This window comes from Jaculus jaculus, chromosome 2 (genome assembly GCF_020740685.1).
Source record: "Jaculus jaculus isolate mJacJac1 chromosome 2, mJacJac1.mat.Y.cur, whole genome shotgun sequence".
Lineage (NCBI taxonomy): Eukaryota > Metazoa > Chordata > Mammalia > Rodentia > Dipodidae > Jaculus > Jaculus jaculus.
In genome coordinates, this window is record NC_059103.1 from 121,787,235 (window position 1) to 121,810,939 (window position 23,705).

Genomic DNA, 23,705 nt, shown 5'->3' on the forward strand with positions numbered 1-23,705 from the left:
TACATTTGGCAATCTGCTGAAACCGAACCTGGTTCAAATAGAGAAATTTCTAGCTGGAAGGAGAGTGTTTGCCACGGGGCCCTGCTCAGTGATTTGCATGTGCAGATCCAGGATAACTACTCTCTCTGAAGATGTTATTGAGTTGCAGCTATAAACACGCTAAAACCTAATCATGACACACATCCCCTAACCTGGAACAGTAGGGTGACATTTATGGGATGACTTTTAAAGTTTATTAGAGAGAGATAGAGAGAGAAAGAGCAGACAGAGAGAGAGAATGTGTATACTGGGGCCTCTTACCAACTCAAATGAACTCCAGACACATGAGCCACTTTGCGCATCTGGCTTTATGTGGGTCCTTGTGAATTGAACTTGGGTTGTTGGGCTTTGCAGGCAAGTAGGCAAGTGCTGTAACCACTGAGAAATCTCTCCAGCCCCATGAGATGACTCCTTTTGGTTGTTGTTTTTGTTTTTTCTAGGTAGGGTCTCACTCTGGTCCTGGCTGACCTGGACTTGACTATGTGGTCTCAGGGAGGACTCGAACTCATGGCAATCCTCCTACCTCTGCCTCCTGAGTGCTGGGATTAAAGGAGTACGCCACCGTGCCCGGTTTGAGATGACTTTTAATAGTTAAAAAAAATCAAGGTCAACATTTGAGTCCAAATAATAAGTTTATAAGTATAGGTAAAGGCTTTTTTTTGGTCTTTAAGAAAGAAAACCCAAAAGTGCATAAACTTGTGCATTTAGCTTAAAATAAATCACTATATCTGATACTAAGGGTATATGAATGGCTTCAGCAAACCCAGCTGTAGAATCTTTACAAACAGTTGGATCTTTAGGAAAAGTAAATTTTCCATCTAGCCAATGAAGATGATAATTTGTTTTGAAGATGATAATATGTTTTGAAAATTAAAGAGATAATAGTTGTGTCAACAGTGACAAAGGCAGGTAAAGACAGAACTATCAGATTCCTAACCCAGTCTTCCACAGACTCTGCTATCATTGCCAGCTCTCACCGGGGCACACTGGGCACAGCACACATGCATGTCCCTAAAAGCATTCTGCATTTGAGCTTATTATTTATATTTACATAAATTACATTATGTTTATACATAACATTTGCTTTAAATCTCACGTTCTGTGCATTTTCCCACTGCAAAGTATCCACAGCCCAGGCAGCATTTAGAGCTAGAATGAAAGGCTTTATAATAAATATTACCCTTTGTGTATGCATAGAAAATGGTCCCTTTTCCTAGTTTTCCCTGAGGACACACTATTTTGGCTTTATTGTGACACTTCACTGTGACACCGCAATGAGGGAAAGCCATGCTTTCCATGTTACTGAAAGAAATGCCACAAAATGCTAACATATCTTCTCAAGGTTGCCAGAAATCATTTCCACTGGGTTATGTTTTCCCATCTGCGGAGTTCTGAAATGTTAAGGAAATAAATGAGCTCTATTATCTATATTTTCCTAGTAGATGAGAAAGAAAGAGAAAAAATACACCCAGCTCTGCATTTATTGTTCTGTTCGATCAAACTGTTGTTTTAAACATACAGAGCACCCCCCCCCCCGGGGGGGGACTTCATCAATGCAACAAATACACTAAATATCATATTTTGGAGTTTGATTTTATTAAAATATCTTCAAAGGGTCTGCATTTACCTGAAAGAAATTTTTGGAGTACATATTTGAGAAAAGGCTCCATTTAGAAATTTGAATTCTAATTTGAAATACTATTACCTTCGTGACATATAAATGAAAATTTTAACACATTCACTTAAATAACGTTCACAATGGATTCAGTGTTGGAAGTATATTTATAAATAAGTCATATTTACTGAGCCTTCAGGCTGCAGAAAAGATACAATAATATAGGAAACCCTGAGTTCCCCAGTTCTGTCCACTAAGCAGTTTTTAGTTAATTTTCTCAATGCAAGTTAGGGGATATGAAAATCACTAAAAATATAGATCCAGTGGTGGATATATTCTGAGCACTCCTTAAAATGACTAAAATAGAAAAATACATGAAGAATATGAAACCATAAATCCTAGGAAACCATTTAAATTCTCCAATATTCTCATGGAAAACTCATAGCAGGAATTCTTCCTGCCTTTCAGCTGGGTGACCAAGATGGTTGACAAAACAATAACAAAATGACAATTAAAAAGGGAAAAATACATTTTCAGAGGTATGATTATATTGAAGAAAATCCAAAAGGATGTAAAGATAACATGTTTTAAGGAAGTAAACTTAAGGAGGTTGCCATTCCAAAACTAGTAGTTTTAATCCACAAATCAGTATTAAAGAATTAGAAATAGAGATAAAACATAAAACTACTTATAATAGCATAGAAATATGAAATACTTAATGATAAATGTAACATAAATGTGCAAAGCTCATACAAAACAATAAACACATTGAGAAAACTAAAGAAAAACTAAAAGGAGAGATCTTAAAATAACCACAGAATTAAAGATTCACATATCAACTCTGTCATAATTGAGCTATTAGATTTAATTTGATTCATATCAAAATCCCAAGAGGATTTTAAACAGAATTTAACAATGCAACTGTTTCTGTAGACATCAAAGAACCAAGAAAGGCAAAGACCATATTGTAGAGGAACTAAAAACAAAGTTGGAAGACTGATGAGCTTAGCTTAAAAGCTTATCATACCACAAACTACTTAGGTATGGCATTACCAGCACAGACATAAATGCACAGACCAGGAGATTGTAATTCCCCACCTATTGGATTTAGATAGATCCCCATACCCATGGCTAGCATATGACAAAGGTGTTACTAGAGAAACAGTTGTTTCATCAGTGAAAGGTGCTAAACCCATTGGGTAGCTATCTTAAACAAAATCTTGTCCCTCATAGTATACCCAGCTAGTTCCCATTATTCCTGGATTCATTTTGCATAGTATGTTACCCATAGCTAACCACAATCTCAAATATCAAATGAAAAATTCCAGATAAAAATAGTTCATGTTTTCAGTGTGGCCATTCTGAGCAACAGAGTGAAGTTCAGCATCATACTGCTCTGTCCTGCCCAGGATCCAAACTTGACTTGGCACAGGATGTCCATGCTGTCCTTGTCACCCTCGCATTAGAGCCTCAGCTGCCACCTTGGTGATCAGATCAGTCACTGAGGACTTGCAGCATGTGTGCTTCTGTAGCCTATATTCTGCGTCAAAACACCAGTGATGCTGGGAGTATGAATATGACAAGAAATGCTTTCTTCAAGTTGTCAACTGGGGAAAGCCCATGGTATGAATAAGGTTTGATGCTATCCAAGATTTCATGTACCCTTTGGGAGTCTTAAAGAATGGTGAACCACTGTAGAAAAAACAATACTAGGATTGTGGGCTTCAAAAATGAGTCAACATCTTCCTGACTTTAGGTAGGCAATGATTTGTCAAGTAATTTATAAAACATGGAAATTTAAAGGAAAAAAAAATGGGTAAATTACAACTTGTTTAAGTTTAAATTATTTATGAATCAAAAGGTGCCAATGGGGATGAAGAGCTTCCTATCCATGTTCTTTATCCGTTTACATAGCATGTACCAGTGGGCCACAGAGCACTGCTTTTTGGGTGAGAAAACAAAATACATGCATGCATGTATGTATATTCTACAAAGCAGTATTCAAAAGATAATTAAAGAGCTTAAGAGGAAGCCGCAGAACATGAGAAGCTATTTAAAAGATATACATCAAAAAACGTAGTAATTTTTATACAATACATAAAGAATTCTTTCTGTTAAATAACAACAACAAAAAAAAAAAACTACCAAGTAAAAGACAAAACTCTTGAGCAGTCACTTCACAAAAGGACATGTGAATGATACACAAATGCAGGTATGTTTCCTTTCTTTCACCTCTGGGGAAATGAGAGAACCGTCAGACACTGTTCATATCTATGAGGTGGCTAAAATGCAGACCTAATGCCCGTGAGGATCTGGAGCAATGCTCCACACTGCTGAGTAGTGGAGTTGCTATGGTTACTTTGGAAACTGCTTGGCAAGATCTATGAAATCTGAACAAAAGTCAAACCAATGACCCAGAAATCCTACCATTTTGTATACACCTGACAGAATTGTGCCTGTATATTCACCAAAAGTTATAGCCTCTAATCTTCATGGCAAACAGTACCCCAATCTGGGAACATCACAGTATCCTTTGAGTGTAGAATACATAAAGCATGGTGAAATAGTCACACACCTCAGTATTCCCCAGCCACAAGGAAAAGGTAATTGTTGTTACAAATGGTACTAATGAATTTCATAAACATATTGTTCATGGAAAGAAGTCAGACAGGCATATACTAGTATGATTTTCTACATGAGAGAGCCAGAAAGGAGGTTACTTTTGTGAGGTCTGTGACTGACAGTAATATAAAGGAGAGTTCTAAAGTGCTAAGAAGTTTTGTCTTTATTTTGAGTAGTATTTCATGGGTATGTAGATTTGATAAAAATTCATAAAATCATGCATATATACTTTTTGCATTTTGTTAGCTATATTTCAACAAAATATCACTTAAAAATTAATTGGCAGGTATAAAATCTTGTCAGTAAAAACTGCACATTTCTTTGACTGAGACACATTAGCAGACTCATAGTGAAAAGTGTGGTTTATAATCTAAGAAAGGTAAAATTTAGTGAATATATCTATCCCTCAGTATTTCTGGGAGATTACTTTGAGAACACCTTGCATACCAATTCAAAGGATATTTAAGCCTTACACAAAGTGACATAGCATTTGCATATGAACTATCCATGTTCTTTGTCTACTTTAAATCATCCTAGATTAAATATAATACATAATGTAAGAAAAAGCTGTATAAATAGTTGTTAGATTACACTGGTTATGGAATAATGACAAGAAAACATAGTCTGTACATGTTCAATACTGATATATTTTTTCAAAATATTTTAAAATCATTTATTAGTTGACCACTCTAGTATGGAATCTACAATTATATAGAAGGCTGGTTGCATTTACTCCAGGACAAGTAGTGCTCTAAATCATTTGCATGTATCAATTTGCTGAACTCAGACTAACACTTGAAGTTGGTGATTATATCTCGCACATCCTAAGTGACACTCATACCCTTAGACCAACGAGCCATTCTGGTGATTATATTTATAAAGCTCAGAGATGTTCTGTTAATTATCAAATAGTCATTAGTGAAGGAGTCTAAATGGGAACAAAACCAGTGTCTACATAAATTCTGACCTATTAATTATTATTTAAGACTGTTTGGATTAGTTACTTTCTCATTGCTGGGACTAAATACATGACCAGTAGCAACTCAGAAAAGGAGAAAGTATAGATTTGTTGAAAGTTCTAGAGAGTATGAACCACTATGGCAGAGATAGCATAGCAGGAACAAGAAGCTGGAATGACATCATCACATCAGGTGAGATAAATGAGAAAGAGAGAGAGAGAACAGGAAGTGAGGCCTGGTTATAATACCCCAAGGTTAACATTTATGAATAGCTAAGGACATTTTACATTCAAACCACTATATTGTTTTTCAAATTAACTGTCAGACTATCCAATGATTTAATATGAAGATATGGCTTAAACCTGCACATGAACACATTTTATCATGGAAGGCCATGGAAAGCTTTCCAAATGCTCAGTCTCCCCTTATGAAGGCTAGAAATGAAGCCAATTGATGAAATTTATCTGGTTTGCAACTGCAATCATCAACTTTTTCTTAAAAGATAAAACATCATTTTGAGTTTTTCATGCATTAGATGCAGAAAATGATATGCTTACAGTAGAGTGGTTATTCTTGTCTGTTAGTTTGTTCTGAAACATGATAATATAAGTTATCTTAAGTAAGAAGCCATGTCTGAGTCCATTTGAATTCTATACAAATCTAAAACAAATGTATTCTATACCTAAGCAATATTATTAATTAATTAATTAATTAATTAATTAATTAATTAATTTGAGGCTTTTTGCATGCCTCTTGGAAAATCAAAACTTAACAATTATTAAGCATGGCCAGAACTATTGCTTAGTTTATATTCTTGAGGAGATACTCATTCATGCCAATAAAGATTTGTTTGTTACAAATAAACGTGGAGGCAGAGGTAGGAGGACCATCGTGAATTCGAGGACAGCCCTGAGACTATACAGTGAATTCCATTCCAGCTTGGGCTAGAGCATCTAGACTCTACCTTGGGGAAAAAAGAAGACATAGCATTGGTTAAAGTTGAAAAATCATCTCAGAATTTTTAGTAAAGAGAAAGAAGACTAAGCTTATATATTTTCTATGTAAGATAAAGCATGCTTGAAAGTAAGTGCTTTGGGAAACTGAGCAAGCAGGAAGCATGGCACTGATGGGCCAGTTTAAGATTGTAAATTAGCCTAACATTACTGTAACAAAATGTCTCAACTTAGAAGATACAAAGTGAATAGTGGCTTGCAGTTTTGAAGATTTGGGTTCACAACTGGTTGTCCCTGTACCTTATTCTCTAGTAGCAACACATGGCAAAACTCTTTACCTCATGCCTGGGATGCAAAAGGGAGAGAGGAAGAAGGGGCCAGGACCCACAATCAGGGGCAGGTCTCCAGTAAACCAAGACCTCTCACTAGGCCTCATATATTAAAGGTTTTCTTTTCACCATTCAGCAGTGCCAAGTTGAGCATCATGCCTTAACATATGGGGGGCAGATTCCAGACCAAATCTATAACTGATTAGGTGATCAGGAAAAGCTCCACTAAAATTAAATTTGGTGCAGAGGATATATCTCATTTGATAAAGTTCTTGCCTTTCCAGCATCAGACACCACTTGAAAATACTACACATGGGTGGCATTGGGAAGGCACAGACAGCAGGATCCCTGGGGCTTGCTGTCTCCCAGTTCAACCTAATTGGTAAGCTCCAGGCCAATGAGAGAGACCCAATCTCACAAAAAGTTGAATAGCATTCCTGATGATAATACCAAGGTTGTCATCTGGTCTCCACACAGACAGACTGACACACACACAAACACACACATACACACATTTTTTTTTAACAGTAAAGATGGAAATATAATTTTAGGCAGAAAACAATAGCAAGTGAAAAGTCCTCAATGCTGTACTGGGTATAGAATGTTTGAGGACAGCACAATGAATGGATAGAAGAAGAATAGGGAATTCGATTAGAAAAATAATAGATTGAGATAGTGTTGAGAATTACAGGCCATTTTAGGGACTTTTAAGTTAGTGAGATGTGAAGACTTTGTGGTTTTGGCAGATGATGTATGCTGATTTTCATGTTAGTACACAAAACATTGCCTCTGTGTTAGACAGACTATAGATGAAGAGATTAGAAATAAGGAGAGTGGTGAGAGAGCTGTCAGTCATCCAGGTAAGGACTGATGAGTGATTTGGACTTTGCCACCCACTGGGGTTGTGAAATGATTGTGAACATATTTGGAAGAGGAAGCACAATGGAGTTGCTGAGAGAGCAGATGTGGGATAGAGGAGAAAGTGGAGTCCAGGATGATAGTCAGGCTTTCAGTCTACGAACAGGAACTATGCCATTGCCATTGATGAGCAGCAAGCACTGAGAAGGCTGGATATCTAGAGTCTAAGTCTGATATTCTCACTGCCTATGGGAGCACGATTGGGACATCTCAGGTGAGACATTCAAAAACACTGAATCCTAAGATGTGCTGCACCTTCTAAGCACAACACATTCTCCATTCTTCTTGCACTACACTGAACATGATACAACGGTTTTGATTTTGCAAGAGGATACACAATTCTGTCTCCTCTCCTTTCCCCCTGGACAAATACCAAGGTCAACAAACAATATCATCTGGCTTTCTAAGAGTGGAAAGGGTCCCTATGCCAAGGGAGCTGCAGGGTATAGCTAATATTCATGGCAGGAGCTGGAGCAGTACATATGGGCTAGATCCCAGGGGTGCTGGATCAAAGGTATGGAACATCAACTTGGATAGGAAAAGTTGATGTAGAAGCCATCTCTCATGTTACAGGATTTAACACTCTGTCAGGGACCCAGGGGATGGTACTTTCATGCTGCTAGATTGGCTCTTGGAAGCCTAGAAAAGCCATGGCACACTCCAATTTCCAGAACTACCACTGCAAATGGCACAAGAAGAAGGAATTTAGGAATGAATCCATGGACTAGGAGACTGACCTTAATAAAAAGCTGTGACCTGATAATAAATTTGTAGACCCAAGGCACTTCTAAGATTCAGATTCAATGAATAGAGGAGAACCAAGGTCCTCACAAAGGAGGGACAAGTGAAATCTGTATGGCAGTAGTCTCCTCAGTCTTTTCTCATAAGGATTATGACAATGATCATGAAGAACAACTACCTAAGCAAGGAAAGGCTGCATGCATACTTCAAGGAGTGCTGGACAGGATCCAAGCTGATACCCGGGGACTAAAGGACATCAGGATCTTGATGTGGGTGGGAAAAGTTGGGAGCTGGTTATAATTGCAGCTTTGTCCCAGAGGTGTTCTGGCTCCATGACCCCACTTCTTGGTCATGGATTTGTTAACTACATGTATGATTGGAATGGATGAATACTGGCTTCTTAGCTAATAGAGCAAGAGATAGCAAAGAGGAAGCTGTAAGTAGAATCCTCAAAATCCTTTCCCTTCCCACCACAAAGTAGTCCATCTAAAATGTGGCATGACAGATGAATAGCAAAGATTGGTACTGCTCTTAAAATAAGAGGATTCACAACTATACATGGATTCGCCTTCTGTTAAGGCAGGGTAACATGTTGCCCAAGGTGGCCCCCAACATACTATGTAGGCAGAGATGATCTGGAACTTCTGACCCTCTCCCTCTCCCTTCAAGGTGCAGGGATTACAGATGTGTGCTACCATATATGGCTTTTACTATGCTAGAAATTGAATCCTGGGCTTTGTGTAAGCTAGGCAAACACTCTAACAGCTGAGCTACATGCCCAGCTGATGAGCCCTATTTTTCCACTTAATTCACCCATGGAGAGCCTACAAAACGGTTGACTACTACAATCTCAAACAAGTAACAACTCTAATTGCAGCTGATATGTCACAATGGAGGATATGCATCTTAGCATATCAACACAGAGTCAAAGAAATAGAGGCCAAGCATCCCAAATCTGAAAACATGAAACTGAAATGTACTAAAATCAGAAGCCTTTTGAGTACCTCCATGATGCTAAAAGTGGAAAATTCTGTATCTGACCTCCTGTGACAGGTTACAATCAAAACGTAGGTGTGTAAGACTGAAAATGCTATGAAAAAGCCATATGGAAGCCTACTTCTTTTTTTCTCATTTGAAATATAATTAAGATTAAAAAGAGAGCGTTTGGGAAAAAACTCCTCATGGAGATGGATAGTGTTGCTCTCTGAAGCCATAGGTTATGGCAGGGAAACACCATTTCCAGGAATGGGGTACTTGTCTGTGAGTGGTTGGGCAGGGAGGCCCCCAACCTGAGGTCCCCAAGATAATATACAATATTTTTAAGGCTCTTGGTTACCAACTAGGACTACTAGATGGCAGGACACCACATATATCAGTTACAAAACTCTGAATAATCAAACTAGGAATTAACGGGAAGCCTCCTCCCTGATAGCTAGCTGTCATGGTTCTAGAAAGTGCTATGTCAGATGCTGGGGAAGAAAGGTCATAACAGTCTTACCCAAACATCCTGTGTGCTACACAACTGACAAGGCAGCCAAGTTGTACTGACTAGTGCATTAGTGGCATTGTTGCTTACGGGGTAGCCAATTGCTGTCTTGATTGGGTCTGAAGTTTGGATTAGAACTGAATTCCCTACTGGAGGGAATTCATGTTTGCTATTGAAGACCTACTGAAATCCTATGGCTGGGAAGTTCACAGACCCTAGAGGGGAAGCTACTACTGTGGTATCCATTTATATTATATTTATTCTCATAGATTAGTGCTGTTTTTACCTTTAGTCAGAAAGGCTTCCTTTTGTAGAAGTCATTGGATACCAGGAAGATCAAAAACTCATCAAAGTGCTGACAATAAGTAGCTATTGAGTTTTTAGAGCTACATGAGACATCTGTATGATGCCCAACAAGGCTTAGGAAATATTGTGGGACAGGGGAAATGCAAAGAATGTAAGAGCCAGAGGGTTGGAAGGAGTACTTTGGATACCATCCTCAACATGAAATGATTGTTGTGATTATAACCTCATAGTGTCTGCTGCTACCCCCATAAAAACTGCACAATATTGAGCTTATCAACACTTTGACATGGATAATGGAAGAAGGCAAAAGCGAACATCAAATAGAAGGGAGACTAGTTGGATAAAAGAGGTTCAATAAAAGAGGGGACGGGGACAAAAGAATGTAATAATAGGGGACTATGAGCAAATCACATTGTTTCATGAATGAAAATTGTCAATAAAAACTTTATAAAACATAGGTACAGTAAAAATTTATATAAAATCACCTCCAAACTGTATGTAAGGTATATACAAACCATGAATCAGTTTTGTGTTTAGATTCAGTTCTTTTCCCAAAGATTTCTCATTATGCATATGCAACTACTCCAAGGTCTGAAAAAATCCAAACCACTACTGGCTTATTTCAAACATCTTGGTTACTCTTGTACTTAGCATGATATAAAGTCCCTGACATGGAAATGATGGTCTTTCCTATTCCTATCAGAAGCAGACCTCAGAGTAGTTAGAACTCCAATGGCAAGGAAGAGTGGTGGTCTGTGATCTTGCTGAAGGGTTGCAACCTCTGCCATCCTTTGTCATTATGCAGTCGTCAGGGATCTGAATAATGCAGATCCCAGCTGTGGTAACATTAGCATCTTTTGAAGACATCATCAAAAGAGCTTGAATATGGATCCCACAAATATTCAGGGTATGAAGTAAATGCTTAGGGATCCAGTGCTCCGGGGTATGCCTAAGGATAAATTATTACATCTTGCATGTCCTACCAATGACAAACAAACATGATACCAAATTGGCCTTTGAAGGATCTAGGAATAGCATATTCTACACTTGGGAACACTGCTGTGACACATGAGTTAAAAAACAGGCACATCAGGGGTCAGCTCCGAGTGACTTCAGAGCAAATCAAGGCTGCAGTGTGGGCAAACCTGTTGCAAAAGCAACCCTGGTAGTCTGTGGCTTGTTTAGAATTATTGGTGGTAGGAAACGATGTGACTGACCTTATGTCAAGACATGATGGAAGAATTGTGATGGAGACCCATATGGTATTGGAACAAGGCTCTGTTTGCAACAGAGAATTACTGCTAGAAAAAAATAAACCCTAATAAATACAGAATATTTTTCAGAGCTCACCATGAGCTGAAGTCAGAGCTGACAGTTCATTTAGAAAGCCAACAGATACTGATGCTTCTTTGTGAAAGACATGCTTGTCTATGTGAGGTGGGCTTCTTTGACATATGGTGATCACATTGCTGCAGTAGGATATTGGCTCCTGGTGAGTCTGACATTTTATATTCAATTTTAAAATCTAGAGGTTCATATTTTATTACAATAAAGACTAAATAATGCAAGTGTGACATCTGTTTATCAAGAACTCATAATCTAATCTAAGAAGAAAGCAAACACATGAGATAACAGTGGATGATGAGAGAGTAATTATGAAGCAGGTGTGACAAGCAAGAAGTGGTAGAAGCGGCGGGGGAGGAGTCACAGGTTACGCATGCTCATTTGTGTGTGGTTGTATGTGTATGTGCATGTGTGTGGCGGCCAGAGGTTGATGTGTGTTTCCCGTAATTGCTCTCCACTTCATTCTTTGAGATGGGTCTCTCGATGAACCTAGAACTCTCTGATTTAACTAGATAAGCTAGCCAGTAAGCCTACTGACCTACCTTTCTCTGCCTCCCCCATACATGGATTACCGGTGTGCCCCATCATCCTCAGTATTTTATTGGGATCTAAATTCAGAACCCTCTGAGCTATCTTCTCAACCTGAAATATATATGATCTTTTACTTTTCAAACATCAGCATGAAACCAAAAAATATTAAGACAAATTAAACAGAGATGATCTTATTTGTCATAGAGAAATAATAAAATTCATATGGTTCATTAATATTTGCTTTACTGATACTTGCTGCATATAATGAATGATGTTTTCAGATAAGCATATTTTTAAAACAAAAATTTTAAAGAGGATCAGTATATCATTTCATTGTCTTTTGATAAATATTTTATAGATTGTATCTGCTAAAATTATTATGGCTAGCAGATCTATTCAAGTTAAAGGAATTTATAGAATTGAGCTCAAAATGAGTCTTTTCTGAGAAGCAACTGATGTTAGTCAATTCTCTTTTGTTAATTTTTTTTTACATGGAGTCTGAATTCCCAACAAAAAGAAAGCAAAATATCATGAGAGCTATAAAGTTTCATGACAATGGGTCTAAAATTCAGTATTTTACTTTTGTCTGAAGGATCACACATATTCTTGTTTTAGTTTTATTTTTTGAGTAAGGGTTTCACTCTAGGCCAGGCTGACCTGTAACTTACTCTGTAGTCCCAGGCTGGCCTCAAACTCACAGCAATCCTTTTACCTCTGCCTTCTGAGTGCTGGGATTAAAGGTGTATGCCACCATGCCTAGATTCACATTTATGTTTTGAAAATTCATAATTACCTACTTTTGGAAGAGAAGGTTCTCTCCTTTAATTTCCTGGGCACACGTTTTATCTAATTTGATGTAACCATTGTGATACCAGCCATTCTCACTTGCAGAACATGCCTGCAAAAATGGTTAATTAAAAAAGAAAATGACATGGGAGCTGCTGAAAAGTACAGAAGTTGGAGAAGTAGGGCTGCCCTCCCAAGTTCTGCTCCCTGTGCTCCTGATGGCCTGGGTGGGTTTTAAAGTCTGTCGTCCTCTGTGGAGGAGCTGGCTGTGCTAGCTCAGTTTTTTTTCATTGAGGAATGGTGATGTGAACCCCAAACATGAAAGAAAAAGTTAAACACAAATAATTTCACATCACACAGATAATCCCTAGTTTAGGATGGTTCAGCTAATAATAACTTTGAAATTCACCATGATGCAGAGGTGCCATACATGAGAAGAAACCATGCTTCAAGGTTTGGTTTTGGACATTTTCTCTGGCTAGTGCCATGTAGTATGACTGGTTTTCCATGTGGCCTGTAGCTCTCAGGAGCCACCCATCTAGGGGGAGGTACAGCCCATATGGTAATGCTAAGCTAGAGGTTTAATAGATTAGGTGGATTTAATGAATTTTCATCATGTAGTATTTTTAGTTTATGGCAGATTGATCAGGGTGTAACCCCATCATAAACTGAGGAACATCTGTATTTTCAAATCATTCCCATGAAAGATACAGGAAGCTTCATTTTTCCCGCCACACATTACCATCCTATTTTATTTGGTACATGTCTGCATTAGCCCTGTGAGGACAGACACCTTGGGTATCTTTTCTCTGTCCATAGGCCTTACATGGAGCATGGAACCCAGAAATTTTTGGAGGCCATAGGCTGCCAGCTACCTACCTTCCAGACACTCTGGAAGCCCTTTGCAGCTAGGGGAGAAGCTGATCCTTTACATACACATTTCTAAGAAGAGCAGAAGCAGCTAACTTTGTCACACATGCCAGACTTCAAGATGTGCTACATCCATTTTATTTAAAAAAGGTGCATTTTGCAGAACCAGCTCCCAGGCACTGGCAAAATTTCATTTCTGCTCTCATTTTTAAATGAGAACATTGGAATGGAACAAGTGGTATTGAAAATAAAATGTGTTTTAAAATATCTACTCTCAAGTGACTCTTGAACAAAAACAACAAAGGTAATTAATATTTCACCTGTGTGCCTAAACTCAGGTTCATGTGAGTTAGCAAGGCAATTCAATGAGGAAGGTTGTGGCAGATAATTAAAAGTTATCTCTACATGTGCATTTATGAACCTATGACAGACTAAGTTGCTGTTTATGTTTGGGAGACAGACACACCCTTCACATAATCTTACTTCTTCACATTAACCAACAAGGAGCTTGAAGCCTCTTTGTTTCCATGGGCCAACCAGTCCCAGAAACACTCAAACCAAACCCATATAATAAAATGGGGTTCATGTAAGAGGGTTCTGAGTGAAGACTTTGAAGCATTAAGGTCTAGCTGGTAGTGAAAGGAATAACGAGCGAGTCTGCGTCCTTCTGTTTTCTGACGTACCAGAAGGTTGGAGAGGAAAAGAGAGAATGCAAAGAAAGGAAAGGGAGCTAGAACGTGGTGTGTGTGATAGAGGAAGAAGGAGTGAAGACAGGGAGACTGGGAAGAAGGAAGGACGTGAAGAGCATGGGAAATGGAAAGGAAAGATGAGACCACCTGGCCAGAGTGTGTGTCATCATGAGTCAAAGACTGGCAGGACACAGCAGTCTAAGGAGAGAAGGGTTAGGAGAAAGAAATAAGTGTGAAGAAGAAATTTCTTCCATCAATATGAGGAATTTTAGAAACTTTGTGGCTATGTAAGTAACAAAGACAAAAGAATTTTATTTTAAAAGACAATGTCAAAATTTAAATCTAGTAACACAAGTAACTAGTTTCACTGGTTGACATTTACCTTAATGCAGGTATTTGGTCCATAAGCCTGGGTTATTTTTTACTTTTAGTTTCTAAACTCAGTGGAGGAAAAGGGGCTTATGCTTTCATACTGCAAAATCAGAGGTCTGAGGTTTAACACCTGGGAGGTAGAACTTTGATAGCACATAAATAAATAAATACTTTAATTTCTAGATATTTTTATATAGACTTAAAGTCAGTCAGTTCATTTCACACAAGTTAGGAGAAAACAATTGCAGCTGCTGAGTACTGGCATTGCAGGGAAGAGCGAAAATGTAGGAGGGCTCTTCTCTAGGCAAGGACATGTTTCAATTTAACTTCTTAATTCATTGGCAAAGTTTAAATTAACCTCTCACCCCAAGCTGGTCCTGCAGCCATGGTGGACAATATGACATAGCCAAAGTCAGGATGGGCATGGACAGAACCTAAGTTCTGCTCCCAACTCACTGCCTCTCAGTCAGACTGTGCTGCAAGCACCTCACGTACCCAGACTCAACCCGCAAGTGGAATGCAGTCAGTATCACTTGTCCTAATTGCAGTACAGGCTTGCTGTGTGGATCCAATTAGATACTGTGTATATTGTTTCCACAATTCATTCAATGTGCATCTATTTCAGGGTCCACTCAACAGCAACTTCAATGCTAAATGCTGCCAGATGCTATGCAAATACACATAATATTATAGTTCACTGAGTTATATATATATATGTATATATGTATTTAAAAGCACCTTTTTGTCTTGGCTCTTGTGAAAAGCTGCTCTGAACTATTTTGAGATGCTTTTCTACTTGGTACAGTTCAGTGAGAATCAACCAGCCACTCTGGAGTACTTCAGCTGACATCAGGATTCCAAGCTGCCTGTTAACACTGAGCCACTGCACTACGTAAGACATGGATGAAAAAGGGCACAAGGAAGGGGAACAAAGTGGTCTGATCCACTGTGGACAACTCCATCTCTTGAATGGACACTATGGTTCTAAATTACATTCATACAGCAGATTCTTCCATTGTGTATTTAGCATTTCCTCAAGCTGGCTTATAGGACAAATGGGTTTTCTTAAGTGTTTTTTGTATTCTAATTTACATATTTGATATGCACATTTATATTTGTATTAAACATATGTCACAATAATGTCTAGAATGATATATCACCAACATGAATATAATATATAGGCTGCCAAACATCCACAGCATGACTGAACCCTGCATGAGGAGATGATGGGGATTCAGGGGAGGAAGAGTTTCTGCTCTGTTGTTCCAACTTCTGAACAAAGCTGTGTGGCCTTATGGAATATGTATTCTCATAAGTAACTTTCTGTTAAGTTTTCCTCTAGCTATTGCCTACAGAAATATTTATACATTTCCAATATAATTGTGATACTAATGGAAAGTTTATTTGTGAGAGAGAGAGAGAGAGAGAGAGAGAGAGAGAGAGAGAGAGGGAGGAGGAAAGAATGGGCATGCCTAGGCGACCAGCCACCACAATTGAACTCCAGTTGTGCACTCCCATTTGCATGTGCAACCTTGCATGCTTGCATCACTGTGCATCTGGGTTATGTGGGACCTAGAGATTTGAACATGAGTTTTCAGCCTTTGTAGGCAAGTGCCTTAACCACTAAGCAATCTCTCTAGCCCAAAACTTTATTTTATAGAAACAGGATTCATTAAGCATTAAAATAAAACAATAGATACTACACATAGTAAATGAAATAAGATAGAAGAAAAAGGAGAAAGTCATTTAACTTTGTAAGTCACAAAAGTTTTTACCTATATATGACAGTAATATTAAGCCTATAACATCAACTCAAGATCTGGTAAGTTCTAAACTGCTAAATATTTATTTTATTTTTAAATATATTTATTTATTTATTTGAGAGAGAGAGAGAGAGAGAGAGGGAAAGAAAGAGACAGAGAGAGAGAATGGGCATGCCAGGGCCTCCAGACACTGCAAATAAACTCCAGATGCATGTGTCCCCTTGTACCTCTGGCTTATGTGGGTCCTGGGGAATTGAACCTGGGTCCTTTGGCTTTGCAGGCAAATGCCTTAACCACTAAGCCAACTCTCCAGCCCTAAACTGCTAAATATTTAAATTTCAAAATCAAATATTGAGGTATTAAGTGAAGTGGGGCTGAAAGGTGAAATAAAATAAAGTAAGAAAAGATGGCAAAATTAAAAATTGCAGCATAAAACTTAAGTCAACAAATTGGTAAATACCAGTAAACCACAGAAGGACAATGAAATTTGATTCTAATGTACTTAGCCTTGAATTCATTTGTCTTTCTAAGGAGTCACATGGCAAAGCCATTCCAGAGGCAAGAGTCTATTTCTCTAATTAGAAGAAGGGCATGGAGTGGCATAAAACATTTTGCAGTGCATGAGGAAAATATTAATATTAGGAGATGCTGTGGCAGGAGGTTCAGATTAAAGATAATAAAAGAACAGAGATAACACTGGTCATGATTTAGAAAAATGTGAGAGGGCATTCTCGACACACCTGTAACCTGGATTTGTTTGAGAAAAAGCTGGAAATGCTAAGACAGAATATGATTAAAAGTGAGTCTGTGGCTATAAATTGCTTCTTTAATGGTGATGACAACAGCTGATCCAGTATAATAAGAAGCTGAGGATGTCAGTATTGATTTTTATGTGAGCCACAAACAGTATATAGTATATTTAAGCTAGCTTCATTTAAATTAGCATTGGTTTGTAAGTAGTCTTTCTGGAAGCAATATTATTTCCAATGAATTCTAGAAGAAAGTATGCAAAGTTGTTAATGTTCTTTACAAATCATTCACAACCTCAATGCTGGGGGAAAAAACACGTCACACTTCCTAAGGATACTTGGAATCACAGCACATGGTTGTGATTCTATATCACAACAAATCTTTGGACAAAGTCACACAAAAGTTACATGAAAACTAAAAACAGTGAAAGATAAGGTTTCCTATAAATCATTACTTTCCCCATCAGGATGTATATAGAATGTTAAGTAAACTATGTTTGAGTTAAGTTAACCCTTAAGTAACTTGCACCTACTGAGCCTGAGTGTCATCACCCTGATGAACATAAATAAATAATTTAAAAGGGCCTGTTGGTAATTTGTATAACTGGTTCACATTAAGGAAAATAGAATTTACTTGTGAATTTCTCCAGCCATTATCATCATCTTTCTGATTTAGTCTGTTAACAAATTATTTATGGCAGAATATATGACAAAAATGATTTTTAGATAATGAAGAGAATAGGAAACATTATCATGTTTAACTGAAATATATTATTTGTTCAAACCAGGCTGTTAAAGGTGAGCCATAAGACTAATGTGGAACTTCAAGATCAGCTTCTTGCAGCAAAGGCAATGGATGAGTTCTTTGTGATTTGTATTCAATAGGTATTAACCATGGATGAGAGAAAGCATAGTCCAGTGATGGAGAAGCTGGGATGTGGGCCACACAGTTCAGACAATTTACTAGTATGTAGCCTTTGGATATTTACATAAGCTATTTGTCTTCATGTATTTCTCTGAAAATTAAAATAATGTGTTTCTACCTTACAAGGTTATTATGAGGATTAAATGAAGTAGTTGGATGATAAAAATGTCAATAATATATGGCACATAAGACCTTACCAAATATCAGTTTTACTACAATCACCAATAACATGCTTAAATAGTACTTTTCCATGGGTTACATTAAACATTTTCCCTACAAATTTGCTCCTTTCTATTAGTTCTATCTTTTTTTACCCTCTGAGTTATATGCTATCTTGTGTCAATCTATACAAATTAGTTCATTGAAAGTTCTCTTTTCCTAAAGTTATTTTTATTAAAGGTCCTTTTCTCCCTACCTAGTTTCACTCCCTAATAGTTTTATAGTTATTTCTGAAAATGAGTTAGCCATGGAGTCACAGGCACAGTTTTTGGAGTAGACCACGGGGACCCCATCCTGTGGTACCACAAACATTGTAGGCACTTTGAGTACTTGATCTTTTAAGCTTCAAGTATCTGAAAATACTGGAATTTTAAATGAGTATGGATCTAAAAGACAAGAATTTAGATGAGTCAGGATAGGGCTAGGGCTCAATGGGCAAAATGCTTGCCATGCAAACATGACGGCTTGAGTTTGGACCCCAGCAGCCAAAGGTGTGGCAGCTCACACCTGTAATCCTAGAGCTGGGGATGAGGAGGCAGGCGGTTCCATAGGGCTTGCTGGCTAGCTGGTATAGCTGAACAGATGAGCTTTGGATTTAGTGAGAGACTCAAAAAGATAAGATGGAGACTTACTTGAGGAAGATATCTGATATGTACCACTGGCCTCCACACACAAACATGTGCCTACATGTGTATGTCCTCACATACACATATTCACATACGCTATACACACATGTAGAAAAAAGAATTTGGGCTTTGGAGATGGCTCAGCAGTTACAGGTGCTTGTTTGAAAGTCTGCCAGCTTTAGTTCAATTTCTTAGCACCACACAAAGCTGGATGCAAAGTGACACATGCATCTGTGATTGCAGTGCGCCTATGCCAATGGTTGAGGAGTTAGGTGAATCTGGAAGCTTGCTGCTAGACTAGTGAGCTCACAGTAGTAAAACAAAGACAGACCTTGTCTCAAAAAGAAGGTGGAAGAGGAGGATAAACACCTTTCCCTCTTCTTATGGGCTGTGGCATGTGCATGCCTATACATACACATTACACACACACAAACACACACACACACACACACACACACACACACACACACACACACAGACACATTTTTTTGTTTGTTTGGTTTTGGTTTTTCAAGGTAGGGTCTTGTTCTAGCCAAGGCTGACCTGGAATTCACTATGTATTTTCAGGGTGGCCTCGAACTCAGAGCAATCCTCCTATCTCTGCATCTCAAGTGCTGGGATTAAAGGCATGTGCCACCATGCCTGGCTACATTTCTTTTTTAAAAAAGGCTTGACACTTCAATCAGGCTCAAATGTACAGGTATATCATATTTCTTGCTCTTATCAGAGTAATTTAAAAACAAATATTCTCAGTGATGGGCTGAAGAGATTGCTTAGTGGTGATGGCACTTGCCTGCAAAGCCAGAGGACCCAGGTTCAATTCCCCAGGACCCATGTAAGGCAGATGCACAAGGTGGTGCATATGTCTGGAACTCATTTGCAGTGGTGGGAGGCCCTGGTATGCCCATTCTCCATCTCTATCTGCCTCTTTTTTGTCTCTCAAATAAATAGATAAATGATTCGCAGTGATAACACTGACAACCAGGCCAGGCCATTGATTTCTTAGTAGCAAACTTCCACTGTGAAGCGCATCAGCATGAATCCTAATAGGTAAGTGTCAAATGAAAGGTAGACTATGGCTGCCGCAGAATGAATCACACACAGTGGGAAGTAACTTCTGTGCTTCACACAGACCAGGTTGTGGGTTTGAAGCTTTCTGGATTTTCTGTAGCAAACCTAGAAAATGGCTAGAAGATGGTCCTTTTAGGACCATCATGCTTCTCACAGAGGATGTAGCATCAACATAGGATTCTTTTTTATTTTAAACAAAATCTTTCTCTTTCTTTTTTTCTTAACTTTTTGTAATTATACTTTGACAAATACACTGTCAAAGAAAGTCAAATTAGAATTCATTATGCATCACCTAGTGTGGTAGATTCTGAAACTCCTGTCTGAGGTTTTAGTTATAGTATCTAAGGTAGAAATACATGGACCCACTCAACAATCCCATCTTTCATATTGTCTTCTAATCTAATGTGTGAGTTAAAAAAAGGAAATGGTTACTTGGTGGGATTATATAACAATTAAAAAAAAACTTGATAAATGACAATCTGAGCAAATTCACAGAATCTCAGTACAAAAGTAGGACATGCAAGGTATATGGAAAGAAGTGGCCCATTAAGAAAAACAGGTAATTACTGGCATTGCAGAAAAAAAGAGTGATTCTTGGCTATCAGATCTTAGATGAAATTGTTTTGGACCATTATCAGGATAGCTGTCTCCATCTCTGTTTCCTTAGTGCTTAGAAGACAGGGCTTACGAGAAACCAGGATTCTGAGGCTGGAAAAGGAAAATTCATTCTAAGCAAATCAAGACTCATCATTATCTGAAAGTTGTTTAGGGCATCTTACCTGAGCTCTTGGATTAGAGAATCCATTGGCACTGTTCACACACACACAAAAAGAAAGTTTCAATTCAGTTGATGATTTCCAAAACTTCGTGACTGAAACTTTTCACCCACACAGAGATAATAACCAGGAAGTGGCTGGGTCAGACCACACTTGACTTCTCACTGGTGGATTGACTTTCTTCTTGCTCTGGTCCTTTGGAGATAAGAGGACAGATGACACAGCCCGGAACAGACTCACTCTGGGGTTGGTGCCTTGTGTGACCCTGAGACCTCACAGTCATGGTTTGTACTTTCCAAGGATGCAACTTTAGAGGTATATTGAAAAATTATAGGAATATGAAGGACTTGTGCTCTCTTGTCAATAATATTTATTCCTATTAGGAAATTATTCTAAAGAATTCTATACCTATTTTGTTTGTATTTGTAGGGCTGATGAGGGAACCTGGTGCCTCATGCATAGTAAGCAAGTTGTCTACCTCTAAGCTATACCTCAGCCCCAAGATGATGTGTTTAATATCATTAAACAAGTACTTAAAAAAAAACTGGCAAGACATTTCTACAATGAATGCACACCAAGATTTTATTTCACATAAGATTTTGCTGTGTTAATATCAATACATTTTAAGTAATGAGGAACTTATACAATGGAGAGTTCTGATTTTCTGAATGGAACGTTAGACACTAATGGAGTTTGTGTTTACAACTACCTGTCTACACGAGGATAAGCAGCATACGGAAGGAGACAATGAGTAGTTTTCAAAATTACTCTTGCTTCACAAGAAACATTCACTTATAGAAGACCATGTTGGCTCTATTGAATGGTGTGTGTGTGTGTGCCAAAAGAATCTGAACTCCAAAAGGATTTGCAAACTGAAAGATCCATATTTTAAAAGTATGACCGAGTAAAGTGCTAGAATGTATCAGAGTAAAAGACAAACAAGCCAGTCCTTAGACTCCTGCTGTTTATGACAAGCATGAGCTTATCCTAAATTATGAACCAACCTTCTTTCCTTAAGTATGTACCCAATTGACAAATTTCTTGTACAAAAATATAGTCCCAGAAACACAGTATTTCAAATTAAAGGAGACAGAATATTACTGTTTTAAAAGTAATTTAAGCTAAAACAGAAAAATTAACAGTGTAAGACTTCTGGTTAGGCAGAGAAAAGTCCCACATTGTATATAGCATTATTCTACAAGTAAGGCACTATGTTTAATGATAACCATTCAGAAACTTTTAATTTAACAAGTTAGCTTTGACTATATCAACAGTGTTAGGACCCTAAACTTTGATTAAACAAGAACAAACTACCTTGACTACATACATAAACACTCAGTTAACAAAAGTGCCCCATTTAATTAGCCACTTTCAACTCTTAAGTCCCAAAGCCTTCCAGGTGGGGGCAGGATGGCTGTGCCTCAGCTCCACCCAGCAGAGAGGGAATGTGCAGGGAGAACGCACCATCTAGATTTTCAGATCTGAGGTGAAAATGCAGCTTTCCACTTGGAATTGGGGGGGGGGGTCACAAAAATATAGCTAATTATAATAAAAGTTATTTTCCTTACGGGGTGTTATTGCCAGTCAATCCTAGTTTCCAGCTGTTTAGAACACCAAGGCCTGTTTATATTTCAATATTACATTACCATTTGTAGGCTTTTTTTTTTTTTTTTTTTTTTATAAAAAAGAGGGATAACCAGCTAGTTAAACCTTTTGAACATTACTTTACAGAGCTGCCTGGAACTCCCAGAAGGAACTGGCAAAGAACAAATATTATCATTTCACTTGAACAAAGAATAGGTTTTGAGCCAGATATTGGAAAAATCAAAACTAGTGTAGGCAATAAATTGACATTCTGGCTTTTCTTCTGGGCATTAGTGGTCATTTTCATCATCTGAAGGTTTTCATGATGCACTCCCCTTAGCTAACCCTCAGTGTGTTTTGAATGAATCTATCCACAACTGCATTTTGTGAAAGGGAGCAGCATACATCATTTGGACTTTTCTGAGTCTTTAAACTCTTGATTCATGATACTTTGCAGCTCAATGCCAAGAGCAAGTATAGTAGCTTGATTTAAATAAAGGAAGCCGGGAGGAAGCTGTAATCACTCTCTCTGCACACCAAGGATGAGCTTAGGCCCTCCCATCTTTCATGCTGTGGTGGGCACAGTGTCTGGGAACCTGCTTGCTAACTCACCTTCTGTCCTCTTTGAGCAGGTACGCAGTGTTTTATCTTCAGCCTCTGCATCCATCTGTAACACGAACACCAAGTCCTGAGGTCATTCCTTTGACATTGCCAGAATATGAAAACATGTAATTAGACATTCTCAAGGTCACTGTGAAAACCAGTGAAGTAGCCTTCCATTCTCCTGAGTCCCTTCTATCTCTGCAGGGCCTGACCGACAGCTCTTCCATACCACTGGTTTTAAAGGCACATCCATAGGTTCTGGGAACAAGAACCATAAGTAGCAAGAGGGCAGCTGTCCTTGTCCACAAACACTTGCTAATCATTCACAAGCTTCTAGCATAACAAAGATAAAGGAAAGGTCTCATAATCATGGTGTGAGAGGGATAAACTCTCAAGTTCCCAACTAAAAGGTTCAAACGGATTTACTTAAATGGAATTCCTTTCCATTTCTAGACCTCTCCTGATGATAACTCAAAGTTAGCAAAAAATAATTGCTCTTAAAAAAATACAACACAAAGACTAAGCTTTGTAATGTTTCCTAAAATTAATCCTGGGAATTGAGACTACCAACAACAACCTACATTTACTTTGAGCATTCCAGAAGAACTGATGGTTATAATCACCCAAACAGAGAAGGAAGGTAAGTTCTGAATAAGGTGGATGCCAATATCAAATTCCCATCATTGCTGAATACTTTAAATGCAATCAAGTAAATTATCAAAGAGATGCAAAGGTCTTCAAAACCTTCCATTTTCATGGATTCTGACCCCATTACACCCATCCACTTTGCTGGAATCCACTAATCATCTCTCAGTTCAATTCACTTCTT

The 23,705-nt window shown here is 38.1% G+C and overlaps 1 protein-coding gene across 21 annotated transcripts in view; it reads right to left on the reverse strand.

Moving 5' to 3' along the window:
- St18 (ST18 C2H2C-type zinc finger transcription factor) overlaps positions 1-23,705 on the reverse strand; it is a 130,567-nt gene that overhangs the window by 64,205 nt on the left and 42,657 nt on the right. For 12 of the 21 annotated variants that reach the window (XM_004653367.2, XM_045143599.1, XM_045143595.1 and 9 more), the window contains 2 exons: positions 22,886-22,940; positions 20,693-20,723 (listed from right to left, as the gene is read on the reverse strand). In XM_004653367.2, coding sequence (XP_004653424.2) covers positions 20,693-20,723; positions 22,886-22,940 — 86 coding nt within the window. Of the gene's footprint in view, positions 1-20,692; positions 20,885-22,885; positions 22,974-23,705 lie in introns of all 21 variants that reach the window. The other 9 variants (XM_045143608.1, XM_045143605.1, XM_045143609.1 and 6 more) reach the window with 5 other exon arrangements.